Raw genomic sequence first — 16,962 nt, forward strand, 5'->3', positions numbered from 1 at the left:
GTATAGTTGTTTTTTTTTTTTTTTTTTGCCATTACAGAAAATGATGTGGGGTATATACTTTTGGACATACCTCATTGTACACATATGTGATAATTTCTTCAGGGTGTATATCTAAAAGTGGAATTGCTAGGAGGGTAGGTTACATGAATCTTTAATTATATTGAATATTGCCAAATGCCCTCCAAAGTGATTATATGAATCTCTACTCCCACTAGCAATCTTTAAGAGTTTCTGTTTTCCTACATACTTACCATGCTTGGTGTTGCCAAACTTTTATTTTCCCTTATTCTTATGGGTCCAAAGTGGAATCACCTTATTTTATTTTTTTTATATTAAAAATTTTTTTAACGTTTATTTATTTTTGAGAGACAAAGAGACAGAGCATGAGCAGGGGAGGGGCAGAGAGAGAGACACACACACAGAATCTGAAGCAGGCTCCAGGCTCTGAGCTGTTAGCACAGAGCCTGATACAGGGCTCAAACCCATGACCATGAGATCATGACCTAAGCCAAAGTTGGGCACTTAACCAACTAAGCCACCCAGGTGCCCCTCACCTTATTTTAATTTGCACTGATTTGTAGTGAGGCTGAGCCTTCCATGGTTCCTGGATAGGGGGGTTCTGTAATTACTTATAATCTTTTGACTATTTTTCTAGTCAGTTGAGTTTTTAATATTAATTTGTAGGATTTTATATATTCTGGATAGTAAGCCTTTATTAATTATATGGGTTGCATATATCTTTTCCTAGACTACATATTTTAGATTTTTGGCACATTTTGAGGCATAGAAGTTTTTCATTTCAGTGAGGTTGAGTTTAGCTATTTTTCCTTTATGGTTTTTGCTTATTGTATAATATATAATCCACCTGTAATTTATTTTTGTATATGATATATGGTATAGACACCTAATTTATTCTACATGTGAGTAGCCAGTTCTCCCAGTATCATTCATTAGTCTTCCTTTTTCCACTGATTTGTAATGCTCCCGCTGTTGTAAACCAAGATCCTGTTTATGGGAATTACTATATATTTATATTATGTCTTTATATCTATTAGAACAAGTTCTCCCTCTTCCTATTTCTTTGAAATTGTCTTTCTTGGCCCCACATAGCTCACATGGCTTTTAGGGGCAACACATCAAGTTTTAAAATGCTTGTTGGGAATTTTAATAGAATTTCATTGAATTTGTAGATTAATTTGGAGATATAATTGCCATCTTTATATTATTGTATTTTTCCATCCATGAACATAGTAAATTTCTTCTTATATTTCTTTTAAATCATTAAATAAATTCCCCATATAGGACATGCACCTTTAAAAAAAAAAAAAAAGGAAAACTAGATTTAGTTCTAGGTATATAATTTTTTTTTCTGTTTTGAAAGGGATTTTTAAAAATTACATAATTGGTTGTTGATGCTGTAAAGAAATTATGTTTTTATATGTTGGTCTTAAATTCATTAATACTGTTGAAATCTCTTATTATTTCTAATTGTTTGTCAGAGGATTCTGTTAGAACTGCAATTTTTTGAGGACCTAATATGTGCCAAACATTACATTGAACGCTTTGAAGGAGGTAACTTTTATTTCCACTTTATAGAATAAGAACTAGGAACTAAGATGTGAAGTTCTTTTTGGACTTCTAACACTAGTGGCAGTATTCAGAGCCAGATCTATTTTACTTCAAAGTCACAGCATATCTGACCACTAACACAAGTGGGAACATCCATGTCATGTTTTTTATATAACTTGGAATTTAAATCAGTGAACAGTAATACCACAGAGATTTGTTTCTCCAATAAATGGATTAATTCACTAAATCTTACAGTCAGTGGTGATGTAAAGTGTCATGGAATCTTCACCCAGCATAAGTATGCCCCATCCCCACCTCTGAGAATAAGGAAAAAGCACGTTCTTGTCCAGACACTATTTTGCTCAATCCCAGGGAGAATTTTAAGAGGCAGATATGTAACATTCAAATGTTTAATAAAATGCCCCAAGGACACAAGGGTTTGGGGTAATAGAAATACAATCTATATTATTATTGTGTTAGTAGTTACCCAATTGTATACATTTGTCAAAATCAATCATTTGTACACTTAAAATTGGAAAATTTTTATTGTATATAAATTATATCTCAAGCTGACTTTTAAAAATGAAGACCCCAGTGGGGCGCCCAGTTGGTTAAGCATCTGACTTTGGCTCAGGTCATGATCTTACAGTTCGTGGGTTCAAAACCCCGCGTTGGGCTCTGTGCTGACAGCTCAGAGCCTGGAGCCTGCTTCCAATTCTGTGTCTCCTTCTCTTTCTGCCCCTCCCCTGCTCACACTCTCTGTCTCTCAAAATTAAATAAATGTGAGAAAAAAAATGTTTTTTTCAATGTACAGCCCAAGAAGCACAGAGTTTCCTTGGTTCTTAGCATGGAAAGGGGGTACAACTGATCCTTGAACAATGCAGGGGGTGGGGTGCCAACTTCCTGCACAGTTAAATTTTGACTTCCCAGAAACTTAACTACTAATATCCTACTGTTGACCAGAAGCCTTACTGATAACATTACAGTTATTTTGTATGTTATATGTATTATGCCTGTATTCTTATAATGAAGTAAACTAGAGAAAACATTATTAAGAAAATCATAAGGAAGAGAAAATGCATACAGTACTATTTTTATTTGAAAAACACCCACATATAAGTGGACCATACAGTTCAACCCTGTGTTGTTTGAGGGTCGACTGTATAGTACAGGCTTCGCACAAGACTCCAAGACCAGATCCCCTAGATCTGGGTATGTTCATCTCCTCTGTAAAGTGGGGATAATGATATCTACACTATAGAGTAGGGTTTTTGTTTTTTTGTTTTGTTTTGTTTTGTTTTGTTTTGTTTTGTTTTGTTTTTAAAGTACATCAGGGGCACCAGAGTGACTCAGTTGGTTAAGCGTCTAACTCTTGATTTTGGCTCAGGTCATGATCCATGGTCTCTGCCCTCTCCGGCATTTGCTCACTCTCTCTCTCTCTCTCTCAAAATAAATGAATAAACATTAAGAAAAAAGTTCATCAGCTAATATATGTAACGTGCTTAGAACAGTGCCTGGCGCGTAGTGTTTCTGTTGTTATGGCTTACCAGAACTGAACGGCTTGAGAGTAAATTCACCCTTCCTGTTCTCTCTGCTTTTCTCTTCTTTAGAATCCTAATCTTGCCACAAAATACTGTCATAACAGCATCATATATGAAGAATAAGTAGCACTTCAATAAAATAGATCTTTATTACTGCAAAAACTGTCCTATGCTGTTTTGACAAGTATTTATTTAGGGCTTGTCCTTAAAAATCCCAGAACCTAGGAGGTCACCCCAGAAGGCAACAGGAATTTGGAAGGACAAAAGAACAACCACCCCCAAAACAGGGAATAAAGTTGTTTGGAAAACTTGAGCAGAACATTGCCAGTTTAAGTTGAGCACGATGTTGGGAGGGAAGGTGCAGAGAGATGGGAGTGAGTCCTGGAATTGCTAAAGCCGTATCTTCTGTTTTCTAAATTTAAATCTCCTGTATACTGTAGTTAAGTCTGTTTGGTTTTGTTTCCTTAAAAAGGATTATTTTCTTCTCTCTTTGTCACCCTCCTTTCATTGTGTTGGACTATCTTGACCCTCAAATACAGTCCTTATTTTTATTCATTTTCTTCTTGTATCTGGTTGGTCACAATGCTATTAGCAGTCTTTAAAACACATGTTATTGTCTAGAAAGTTCGTAAAGTTCGTGATTAGTGTTGGAGAGTCCTCCTGGCTAAATTTAACATCCTTCAAAGTCATTTTACTTATTCTGGTTCATGAATAGGAGTATCCAAAGTGTGTAGATATATAATTATCTGTACTCACTAACATGCTTTTTTACACTTCTTAGAGCAAAGGGCCAACAAATAAATAAAACTGAAGTTTGAAAGTCTGTTCAGAAACCCACAGACTCCTATCTTCATTCCCTCCATTAGCATTTCCTATCTCCTGTTAATACATGACAGTGTTCAGGAGCTTAGAATTCATCAGGGACTGGGAATAGGAAGGTGGGGAAAAGCTAGCAATAAGTGTATAAACAAATTTCTGATTTAGGAATTTTCTAATTGCTTCTGTTGTTAGAGGATTCACATATTTGCTTTAAGCATCAAGAGTTGATCATTATTCTGCTGAAATGTAATGAACATTCCTTATTCAAATATGAACATAATTAGACTGTTGATGAAGTATTTCCATCCTGATTTGTTTCTTGTGGATGTCTTTTGCTTTCATGGTTTATAACTGAACCTGCCTCTAAATGCTTCAGTCCCAATATTTTATATTTTAAGCTACTTAAAAAGCAAATCCCTTTAACATCTGTGGGATTTCAATATAGTTCACACTGCAGCTATTTTGATTGCTTCCATTTCTGACACATCCTCCAAATTTTCATTCTCCTTGGAAAGCAAGTCCTATCCATTTCTGAGGAGGCAGTTGCTGTCTGGGACTTAAGTTCCCTAGAGCCAACTGTCCAAGTGGAGTCCTGTGTCCCTGTCCTTTGGCAGTGTGCTGGCCTGCAGCCCCTGCCACACAGGCCTTGAGGACCAAGTGCATACAACAGGAGAGATTGTGTGGACAGAGTCTCAGAGACTGCCCAAGATTTCCTTCAGGCTAGAATTTTAACGAACATGCGAATTGGCACTCATAAGTGATAATCTGTCCTTTGACTATTTTGCCGAGGAGTGGAGATTTCTTAACTGTGCAGCCAGCAAAATTTGCCCCCCTCTTACAAAGAGATTTTCAAGTTTCTTCCTTTACTAAGCACTGCCTCATTTACATATATGATTCATACACTGCGTAGGGTGGGTAGGCTGTAGGCAGCAGCGAGAATATGTCCCTGTGTGAGTGTGGCAGGGAAGGACTAGTACAGGCCCCTTCCCTGCCAGCCACTGTCCTACCCTTGAGAGGGACCAGCATGGCCTTAGCAAGGAGCCCTGGGAATTCACCTACATTTTAGCATGAAGCCTTCATCTACATTAATGGCATCAAAACACTTTGAATTATTCTCCATAGTTCTCCTGTCTGACTGCCTAGGATTCAGATTTCCAAACTAACTGAAGATGAAACATAAAGAGGCTAAAGCTACATACATTTATTCAGACTTGAGAAGAGCTAGCTTTTCGGCAGCAAATACTATGCATCATTGTGGGTTGTGTTTTTGTTTTTTCCCAAGACCCTGACTTTTCTCATAAATTACCCAGTGTACCAAACCAGTTGCAAAAACATTAGTATGTATTTCCATTAATGTTCAGAATAGTCCATTAACCCCGAAGACCTTGCTTACTTGAGTTTTGCAAATGATGCACCTATCCTCATCCTAATGCTGCCAGCCACTGGGAGTCATGGCCTGCATGTGCCTGGGACCCCAAGCTTCCCATTACTGGTGCCCAGACTCCAGTGTTATTTCACACTGTGCTCTTGGAGGGACCAAGAGGGACCAAGCAGGCAAGGGAAGGGTGGAGGGGCCGGGGCGGGGGGGCTGCGGCAAAAGAGAGTGACCTGCTTTGGGGGTTTGACTTCAGATTTTTTATGGAAAGGGGGATCCTGGTATTTAGAGAATTTTTTTTAATGTTTATTTTTGAGAAAGAGCACGAGTGGGAGAGGGGCAGAGAGAGGGGGACAGAGGATCTGAAGTGGGCTGACAGCAACGTGCCCGATGAGGGGCTCGAACTCATGAACCATGAGATCATGACCTGAGCAAAAGTCAGATGCTCAACTGACTGAGCCACCCAGGTGCCCCTTTTGAGAAGTATTTTTAACCTATGGTTTTGTTGTCAGAATTTTCTTTGTTGTCATGTGGTTTCTTTATAAAATTTGGATACTCTTTATTCTGGGAAAGGAGGCTGCAGTTGTAGTGGTTAAGAGAACATCTTAGGGGTCAAATCCCAGCCCCATCAACCAGCTGTGTGGCCTTAGGCAAGTCACGTGACTTCCGATCTTCTGTCTCCTCTGTCTAATGCAGACAGTGATATCATCTGCTTAATAGGATCATTCTAACAATTCAATGAGTTAATATATGTGAATATTTAGAGCTGAATGTGACACATAGTAAGCCCTAGTTAATAAGTGTTAATCATTAAGGTAATGATGAAAGAACAAATTATGTGATTTTTATTCTTGAATTATTAAGGAAACATGAATAATATTTTAAGAGCTCTATTTTTCCTCACCCCTAAGGTGCCTGAGACCCCAAGGGTGAGAGCTCGACATCACCATACATCCCCCCCCCATATAGAGAATCTAGGGCAGGTCCCAGGGCCTCTCCAAAAATACTTCCTGTAAATACTGAAGGGGTTAAAGAAAGCATAAGGTGGAAGGGAGCTGAAGGGGGGAAATATAGAGCTCTCGTCCAAGTTTAAGACCTCCTATGGATAGCATGTGCCCTTTGCATCTGGCAGGGTTGCTACTTGGAAATGAGTTCTTCTAAAACTCAGTTTTTCATGGGGCGCCTGGGTGGCGCAGTCGGTTACGCGTCCGACTTCAGCCAGGTCACGATCTCGCGGTCCGTGAGTTCGAGCCCCGCGTCAGGCTATGGGCTGATGGCTCAGAGCCTGGAGCCTGTTTCCGATTCTGTGTCTCCCTCTCTCTCTGCCCCTCCCCCGTTCATGCTCTGTCTCTCTCTGTCCCAAAAATAAATAAAAAACGTTGAAAAAAAAATTTTAAAACTCAGTTTTTCTTTTACTCACCCCTAACCTTGGCACTTTGCAGTGTGGGACTTTGATGTCACCTTAACAGCAGAGATGTGTTCCTTCATGTAAGTTGTCTTAGTGCCATCCCCTCCTTGCAGGGTTTTCTGGGCAGCCCAAGAGGCAGAGAGTGTCGGACAGATGACAGAAGAAGGAGTGAGGGCCTCCTGGCAGAGCTCTGGAAGGGCAGCAGCCTGCAGGCAGCTCTCAGCAGACCCAATGCTGCTCAAGGAGAAAGCTGAAACCCTCTGTGCTCCACAATGGGAATCCTGAGCCTAGGGGAGGTTGCAGAGGTTACTGATGTGTTGCTCCTACATCCAGGCAACTGTACTTGAGTAATCACTGAAAAATGCGTCTTCTTTATGTTGCCCGGGTGAGAAATGTGTGAAGTAAATACTGTAGTTTACTTTCAGCCAATTTCAGGAAAACTTCATGAGCCTGTGGGGTTAAAAAACAAAATACTTGAATAAGAGACAAGAGACCTGAAACCATCACTGACTAATCCTATAACCTTGGGCACATACCTTCTCTCCTTCAGTTTTCCCATCTGTGTGGTGATGATAATAATACCAGTTCTGTTTATTTCGAGTTGTTTGAGAATTAAATAGTAAATAGTAAATAGAAGCTCATTGAGCAGTGTGAAACACTAGCACAGGGGTAGTATTCAGGTTGAGTGGATGAGAGCCTGGACTCTGGGGTGAGACTGCCTGGGTTCAAGACCAGCGCTTCTCCTGGCCTACCTCAGTGACCTTAAACACATTATGATGCTCTCTCTGATGCAGATTTTCTCATCTGTGATTTGAGAGTAGGAACAGTACCTGCCGTCAGGCCGCTTTGAGGATTCAATGAAATAATGCACCCTTTGAGTAGTGCCAGGCAGACATTAAGAACTCTACATGTTATAGGTATTTGGTTACCTTTCATCTGATTTTGAAACACATATTTTCCAGGTTCTGGAAGTAGGGCATACAGATGTACACATATAAACAAAGTTAGCAGTCCTTCAGAGAAACATGAGGGCATCCCTTGTCTCTACCGATAACAATGCTCTACCAATAACAATAGGGGCAGTAGCTGCATAGAAGTGTCCTAGAGAAGAAAGTTTCTGGCTTGATTATAAGACAGAATTACTCATTAGTTCTTTTCTGGGCATCTTCTAAGTAGCAGGTGCTGAGAGTGTGAAAATAAATCAGTTGCTCCCCATGAGATCACAAGGAGGTGGGGCAGGGAGACACAGAGTAGTAGAATGTGCTGTGAGTACGCTGACAGAGCTGTGGATGGCACCTGCCAGGATGGAGGGGGAACCAGGTGAGACCCTGAATAGACCAGGTGAGTCTCAGGTGGAGGTGGGAACCAGGTGCTCAGCAGGTGTAGAGGAACATTGACTTACTGCTCAGGGAGAAGTCAGAAAGCTTCATGCTATTTTCATGCTATTGAGTTGAATCTTGGAGGATGAGTAGGCATTTTCCAGGAGGAAGCTGTGGAGAAGGGCATCCCAGAGAACTGCCCTTCTTCTGTGAGGTAGTTGCTGTCACTTGATTTTCAACTAGGGCCATGCTAGAATTTCTGAGTTATTTCAAGTTTCTTAAGATCTGTTCACAGTCTTTTCTGCAAAAAAATAGTCTTCCTGGGCCTGTCATGGAGGTCTGCTTTCATCCCAGTGGGGTTTAGAGTTGTGCTGTCCAATATGGTAGCCACTAACTATATGTGACTCTTTATACCAAAGTTAATTAAAATTAACATTAGAAATTGGGGCTCCTGGGTGGCTCCATTGGTTGGATGTCCAATTCTTGATTTGGGCTCAGGTCATGATCTAGTGGTCATGGGATCGAGCCCTGTGTGGGGCTCTGGGCTGAGAGTGGAGCCTGCTTGGGATTCTCTCCCTCTCTCACCCTTTATCTCTTCCCTGCTTGTGCACACGCTTTCTCTCAAAAAATAAAAAAATAAATAAATAAAAATAAAAATTTTTTAAATAAAATGAAAGTTTGAGGCTCTCAGTCACACTGGTCACATTTCAGGTGCTCAGTAGCCACATATGGTTAGTGGCCTCCACATGGCCAGCCCAGACATGTCTATCACCACAGAAAATTCTGTTGAATAGTACTTTTCTAGAGAGTGCCCTGGCATCACACACAGAAAGTAGTGGGACGTTTCTCTCGGCTCCCTCTCAACTCCTTCTGTTGTGAACCTCCATGCTGGGTATTCAGGCCCTCAGGGGTTTTAGCCAGTTCTGCACCAGGGTCTTTAAAAGCCAGAAGCCATCCAGTTAGACCTTATGCAGTGACATCTGCTTCCTTTTGGACTGGAGTAGTCCCGCCACACCCTGCCTGGATTCAGCTTAAAACAGAGCATGGGAGGGGCGCCTGGGTGGCGCAGTCGGTTAAGCGTCCGACTTCAGCCAGGTCACGATCTCGCGGTCCGTGAGTTCGAGCCCCGCGTCAGGCTCTGGGCTGATGGCTCAGAGCCTGGAGCCTGTTTCCGATTCTGTGTCTCCCTCTCTCTCTGCCCCTCCCCCGTTCATGCTCTGTCTCTCTCTGTCCCAAAAATAAATAAACGTTGAAAAAAAAATTAAAAAAAAAAAAAAAAAAAAAAACAGAGCATGGGAGGGTGAAGATCTGATTCATTTCAAAAATTGAGGAAGTAAAAGAAAGCTTTTATTTACCCCTCTTCACTAGCACAGAAATCCTCCTATGAACTCACATAGGCTTGGTTCTTGTAATATGTGTGAAGAGAGCTGGTCAGAGGGAACTTGCTTGGAGGTGACACTGCCTTTAGGGGGCTTGGACGAAGACCGCTGCTCTAGAATTCTTAGAGTCACGCACAGGGGTAAATCAGGGAATGATCAGTACTGTAAGGAGATTGCCCAAATCCAGGTGATTAATATCTGATGCTGGATTTTGGCTTTGTGTTCAAGAACTCTCTTTGCAAGCAGACAAAGCTCACTGCTTGGTAGCGATCATAGCCAGGCATCCCTGGATGTGCCCACTGCCCTCGATGGAACAACAGATTATATTTGGACCAGTATCATCAGAGGAGCCAAAAGAATGTGCTCCTCAGAAATGATAATCCTGTTGTAAAGCAAAAAGAACAAAGCCTCCTCTCCATAACACTTAACTTCTGAACCTGCTGTCAGTACCATTGTGTTCAAGTCTCCATTATGACTTGTGATTCGCCTCAAAATCATTTTATTGTGTTCCAGTGTCTCTGGAGATTACACAGTGCCAAGATCTGCGTGTAATGGGTAATAATTACAGTTTGAGAGGTTTGGGGGAGTTTGATTTACAGCTACTGCGTGACCTGATTTTAGGAGGAGTTTAACCTACCTTAACCCAGGTTCAGTTATAATTTTCCAGAGTAGCTTTCATTTTAGGAATCTAAATCCATCTGGATAACATGCTGATGTTATAAATTATAACATCTACCCCATCTGTTGAAGTAACTTGCAATTTCAGAGTTAGCCTGTCAGTAAGTCTGCAAGAAGAGAGAAATCTTTTTTCCAGAATGCTGCTTCTCCTTCACTAGTGGTTTGTTAGCCCCTCACCTCTGAAGGGGAGTTTTCAGTGTCAGTGAAAAATCTCCCTGGTTCCATAACCATCAAACACAGAGTCTTGAGACCTCAGTCATGTTTAGTCTCAGGGCAGGCTGGTTACCTGTTGCCTTGTTTCAGCTTATGGTTGTCCTCTGGAATCTATCAATAGGATGAGGTGTGTCTAGAAAGGTACAACAGACCAACAGTAGCAGCAGGTCCATATCTGTTAGAACTTAATATAGGTATCATTTGAGCACCTACAGTGGACAGTTTAGCAGGTAATCCAAGAGGCTTACCAGTATCAGTGGTGCCACAGATTGTGTTGGCTCAGTCTTGTCAAGGATAGGGCAGAAAGGTAACTGGATATAATGGAGGTAAAGCACAGGCTTTGGTAACCCTGCTGGGCATCAGCACAGTAGAGCTGGAGGCCCGAGGAGAGAGGTTGTGACTCTTCTGTTTCAGAGATGCTTCCTATCTATGAGTGGGGGAATCTGCCAAGCCTTTCAACATCCCCAGTTCTTATCCTGGCATTTCACTGGGGTTGAGCCTCACAGGGGTTGAACGCTCTGACTTCAAGGTGCAGGCCCTGGGGCCTCCTGAATGGTGCATGGGAGAAGAGAAGGCAGGAGAAGGGCTGAGTGGTTCGTCTTGGCTGGGAGAGAACAGATGATTTTTTAAAAAAATTTTTTAATGTTTATTTTTGAGAGAGAGAGACAGAGACAGAACATGAGTTGGGTAGGGGCAGAGAGAGAGGGAGACACAGAAGCCAAAGCAGACTCCAGGCTCTGAGCTGTCAGCACAGAGCCCAATACAGGGCTCGAACTCACAAACGGTGAGATCTTGACCTGAGCCAAAGTTGGACGCTTAACTGACTGAGCCACCCAGGTGCCCTGAGAACAGGTGATTTTTCAATCCCCCTTTTATTAAAGTAAAATAGAGATGGTTTTATTTAATGTTTTGTTCTGGATAATTAGGGTTCAATTCTCAGTTAACTTTATTAATAATAAGACTAAAGGACTGTAATGATCCATCCATTGCCCTTTCACCAGGAGGTTTTTGGGTTTTTTTCTCCTAATAACAAGATACAGAGTATCAATACGGAGCTAACTGTGGAACAGGAGGAGAAAGAGCTTCTCTCTGCAGTGGTGAAAGGGAACAGGGGGAGAATAACGCTCCTCCTCCCAAATCCGAACTTGCTGAATAAGTGAACGATGTTACCATCTCTCCAAGATGTGTTTGCATACCTTCTGTATGTTTTGAATGTTAGTGATTCATCTGATGAATTACAATGGGAATAAGAAGGGAAATTGGGAACATGAGTCAAACCTCATGAGTTTGGACTGGTTGGGGGAAAGACTGGTCTTAATTAGTGTGAATTCATGAGGCATCTAAACTATATATACATATAAAACTTAATATATATGAAGAGTTTTATTGTTTTGAATATATGTTAGGACAAACATATGGAGACATAAATATAGAAGCATATGTATATACATATATAAACATATATACATATATATAGGTGTATATATATGTTTATAAGTAAATACTTGTATTCCTTTAAATGCCACTGAAGCATGATTTAGGAGTAGCTACTGTAGAAAGCACTTGAAGACCTGGATCCATCCTGGTTCTGTCACTGACTTGCTGACTCCAAGACCAGGGTCCTCAGCTTGGCACTATTGATATTTTGGGCTGGATAATTCTTTGCTGTGTGAAGCTGTACTATTCACTGTAGGATGTTTAGCAGCGTCCCTGGCCTCTCTGTACTGGCTGCCAGGTGCAACTCCCTGCCCATGACAACCAAAGATGCCGATCATACACTTCTAGACATTGTGCTGGTTGAGAAGCACTGTTTAAGACCATGTTGGATCACTCTCCAGGCCATAGAGTCCTCGCCAATAAACTGAGGAAGGCAACTTCCAGTCCCCTTCCAGATCTAATGCTTCTAGGATGCCAGACACAGAAGCTACCTAACAGCTGTGGTGTGATAACTGGGTGCATGGGTGGAAACGTACTCTGAAGGGTAAACGTGCACACCCTCATTTATATTATCCATTTGCTTATGTAACCTACCTGGCTGGCCCAGTTACCAAATACCAGAAGATGAATGATACTGCACTGTATTCTTTTTTTTTTTTAATTTTTTTTTTCAACGTTCATTTATTTTTGGGACAGAGAGAGACAGAGCATGAACGGGGGAGGGGCAGAGAGAGAGGGAGACACAGAATCGGAAACAGGCTCCAGGCTCTGAGCCATCAGCCCAGAGCCCGACGCGGGGCTCGAACTCACGGACCGCGAGATCGTGACCTGGCTGAAGTCGGACGCTTAACCGACTGTGCCACCCAGGCGCCCCAATACTGCACTGTATTCTTAAGAACCAAAATGGACTTACAGTTGCTGTTACTTTTTACGAAACTTTATCCACACAGCTATATTTAACTGAAGAAAGTTCTGGAAATGATTTGGCTGAAATACCTGCTTTTCTTTCCCACAGGAATTCTTACATTAAAGAGAGCAAATGAACTTCTGAGCACATGTGTGCCAGGCAGTTTTCTGATCCGAGTCAGTGAAAGGATCAAAGGCTACGCCCTGTCCTATCTGTCTGAGGATGGCTGCAAACATTTCCTCATAGATGCCTCTACGGACTCCTACAGCTTCCTGGGTGTGGACCGGCTCCAGCATGCCACCCTGGCGGAGCTGGTGGAATATCACAAGGTGAAACCATGTGCAGACTAAATTTGCTCTGTGAATTGTTGTCCTGCACCAGCCCAGGCAATGAAAGGCAATTACGAGAAAAAAGATTGAGACAAGTAATGGGGGCATTAGTCTTTGATAATTCTTCTAGATAATCAGGATTCTTAATTGCATTTCCTTTATCATTGAACCTAGTTCTTCCTCAAATATTCAGGGAGAACCCACTGGGGCAGAGAATGTAGAAGATGCTAAAAATCTGTGCACACACTGACCACATCTGAGACCACTCTTACTTAGAACTCAAGCCTGGGAGGGAAATTTGCAGATGAGAAAATCTGCAATTTGCAGATGAGAAAAATCTCTTTTAAGATTGTCATAAACCAATAAAGCTAAGGGCAAGCAAGAAGTTATATACCCTGAGGAGGCAGAAAGGACATGATGTTATTATTTATGCTGTCTTAACAACCTGCCCCCCCACAGCCCAGCCTGACCTATGCCTTCTGATTCACAGGAGGAACCTATAACTTCCCTGGGGAGAGAGCTCCTTCTGTACCCCTGTGGTCAGCAGGATGAGCCGCCCGACTACCTGGAGCTCTTTGAGTGACAGTCTCCATCGTGTCATCCTGTAACCTCCAGCTGGGCTTTCCTCTGGACAGACATCGCTGAAATAGACATTTGTATGTGAAGCCAAAGTCACCCTGCAGCAGAGCCAATGCTGATCAACTGGAAGTATCCTTAAAGCCCCACGGAAATCTCTCTTCTGCACAAATGCTGGAGTTTAATGTTAAAAGAAAATTGCCTCTGCAGGATATTCACTCTGAAAGTAAAGAGAGATGATTCCCAATTTCAGCAACTACCTAACATGAAGGATACAACCTTAATGATGTATATAAAATGAACAAAGAAGGAATCAAAACCTTTTAGGAATTAAGGCATTACTTCAAAAACTAGTAGCTCATGTGAAGTATTTCATGACCCCTCTTTGCGTCATTTTGAAATGTCTCAGGTTTGTGTTTACATTAAGTTCCATGTTGGCTTTGGGGAGCTGGCAAAAAAAGCCTTTACTCGTGGCTGAAATGACCCCGCAAACACACTTCATTTATCACGCATGCTGGAGCCAGGATGTAAGAGACACAGAAGAACAAAAGTTGGGAATGTAAATTGAATGAGTAGTTTAAAAATGTAGGAGAGGCTTAACATGTAAAGAAATACCATGGACTGTAGAAGCATGAGCAGACATCTGCGAGTGTGTTTCCATGAGCAGGACTGTGCTTGCCCAGTCTACCTTGGCTCCATCCAGGAGCACATCACACAGGATGAGGCATGAGGTGCTTACCGGTGGGGGTAGACCAGAACAGAATAGTGAGCTGTGTGAGTACTACTTGTGGGTTGAACGGTGTCCCCAGAAAGATATGTTGAAGTCCTAAGCCCTGGTACCTGTGACTGTGACCGTATCTGGGAACAGGGTGTTTGCAGATGTGATCAAGTTAAGATGGTTCATACTGGATTCAGGTGGGCCTTCAGTCCAATGACTGGCATCCTTAGCAGGAGAGAAGGGATTTGGAAACAGACACGGAGAGGTGAGGCAGCCATGGGACGACAGAGGCGGAGGCTGGAGAGATGCAGCCGCAGCCAGGGAATGGCAGGGGGTGCTGGCAACCCCCAACAGCTAGGACAGCAGTATGGAACATGCCTTCCCTGGAGCCTTGGAAGGGAATGTGGCCCTGCTGACACCTTGGTTTCAGACATCTAGCCTCCAGAACCCTAAGAGAATAAATTTCTATTGCCCTAAGCCTTTGAGTTTATGGTAATTTGTTAGAGCAGCCCTGGGAAAGGAACACAGAAGTTCACATAATTGTGGAACGTGACACACATCACATACCATTTGTTGCTCTACAGTCTCCTCCCTGATAATGAAGGAAAAAGGGAGATGAAGAGTAACCTCCCAAGTGGGATGCAGATTCCCTCAGCCAGGAGTCTTGTGCCCCACTGCATCCCCACCCCAGCCTCCGGCTCAGCAGGGGTGCTGGCCTCTGGGCAGTGACCAAGGATGCTCCTATGCTCTGAGCCACAGGTTCTTCTCCTGGGGAGATGGAGTCTTCCTTGCACTTCAGGCCTAGTCCCTGTATCTGCATTCCTCCAGAAGCAGCAGGGGCTGCAGCAGTTAGTCCGTGAGGCAGTTCATTGTGTGAAATGTAATGACAGAGTGTGGGGGACGTGTATGTGTGAGTGTGTATGGGTGCACACGTGTGTTTTTATGAGAAAGTTTTTAAACACAGATCATCGTAAAGTGTTACTTGAAATGTCGCATGTGTTTGTACAGTCTGAGAGACAACTGTCAGTGAGACATTTGTCCAAGAGAACCTGTCTTTGGCTTTCATTCCTGTGACTCAACAGCTGTGACCTTATAGAATTGCAAAGATGGCACAGGACAGGAAGTCACAAACTTCTATTCTGTCTCCATATCTTCCCACCATTAGCTCTCTGAATGTCAGCTTTCACTTCTAATACAAAAGCACATTTTTAAAAATTGCAGCGTACTTGACATTAACATTAAATTAGTTTCAGGTGTATAACATAATGATTTGACATTTTGTATACACTGTGAAATGATCACCATTATAAGTATAGCTATCATCCATCACCTTACAAAGTTAAAAAGTTTTTTTCTTGTGATAACTTTTTTAAGATCTACTTTCTTAGCAACTTTCAAATATGCAGTATAGTATTATCAACTCTAGTCACCATACTGTACATCCCCATGACTTATTTATTTTATAACTGAAAGTCTATACCTCTTGACCCCCCTTCACCCATTTTGCCCCCCCCCCAACCCTCCTTCCCTCTGGCAACAACAAATCTATTCTCTATCTGTGAGTTTGGCTTGGTTTCGTATGTTTTTTAGATTTGACATGTAAATGAAACCATAGGGTATTTGTCTATCTCTGACTTATTTCACTTAGCATAACACCCTCAAGGTCCATCCATGTCACAAATGGCATGATCCCTTTTTTATGGTTGAGTCATATTCCTGTGTGTGTGTGTGTGTGTGTGTGTGTGTATCACATCTTTTTATCCATTCATCTGTCAATGGACACCTAGGTTGCTTCTTGTCTACTGTAAATAATGCTGCAATGAACATAGGGGTGATGTATCTTTTTGAATTAGTATTTTTGCTTTCTTTGAATAAACACCCAGAAGTGGAATTACTGGGTCATATGGTAGTTCTATTTTAATTAAGGTGTTTTTACTAACTGATTTTTACTAATTTCATTCAGTTTTTAAATCTTAAGGTTTTGAAATAAATAGAAAAGTACCCTATAGTCACTAATAATTATGAAGACATATGATTCCAGCATCATCCTCTGCCTAGAATTATTTTGGAGGAAATAAGTACAGTCATACCCAGATATAAGGACACTAAATAACATCCTACTGGGGAAACAGCAAATGACCTGACTGAATTAACATAGTACAAGGGGGAGCAGATCTGAGTTATATACTATTTTATCCTGTGGTTATTAATATTCAGAGGAATAAACTGACACAAACAATGATCACATCATCAAACAATGGACGTGATGTCCAGGAGTAGTACTTAAAATTCTTAGGGAGAGAGAATGGTAAAGAATTCAGAAAGTGATTAACACTAAATGGGGGTGGGGGGGCCCGAATTCTCAGCTCAGCTATTAGACACAGTCTCCCTGTGTCTGACCCTAGTTATGACCTAAAGCAAGGATGTCCATACCCTGGTCCTGGTCCCCTCCTTCTGCTGCCTCAACAAGCCCAGCCCCCTTAACCTGCCTAAGGTTTCTTGGTCGAGGATGTTCCTCTCCTGTTACTGTCCAGGTTCCAGCCTCGGGCACTCCAGTCTGCCTATCACTTTGGGACTGTGCACAAATGCCTCTCACTGCCTATGTCGATTCTTCTCTTTCTCAACCCCCTCAATGAGATTCTAGAATCTCCTCTTCTAGTCATTCCAGACTCTCTGGCTGCCATCCCTCTACTG

At 42.0% G+C, this 16,962-nt stretch overlaps 1 protein-coding gene across 1 annotated transcript in view; it reads left to right on the plus strand.

Moving 5' to 3' along the window:
- Positions 1-16,157, plus strand: part of SH2D4A (SH2 domain containing 4A) — a 64,469-nt gene extending 48,312 nt beyond the window's left edge. Inside the window, exons 9-10 of the mRNA XM_030312492.2 lie at positions 12,754-12,974; positions 13,465-16,157. Of these exons, the coding sequence (XP_030168352.1) occupies positions 12,754-12,974; positions 13,465-13,557 (314 nt within the window). The 3' untranslated portion in view covers positions 13,558-16,157. The remainder of the gene's footprint in view (positions 1-12,753; positions 12,975-13,464) is intronic.
- Positions 16,158-16,962: the final 805 nt, after the last annotated feature.

The sequence above is a fragment of the Lynx canadensis genome, chromosome B1 (assembly GCF_007474595.2).
Source record: "Lynx canadensis isolate LIC74 chromosome B1, mLynCan4.pri.v2, whole genome shotgun sequence".
Lineage (NCBI taxonomy): Eukaryota > Metazoa > Chordata > Mammalia > Carnivora > Felidae > Lynx > Lynx canadensis.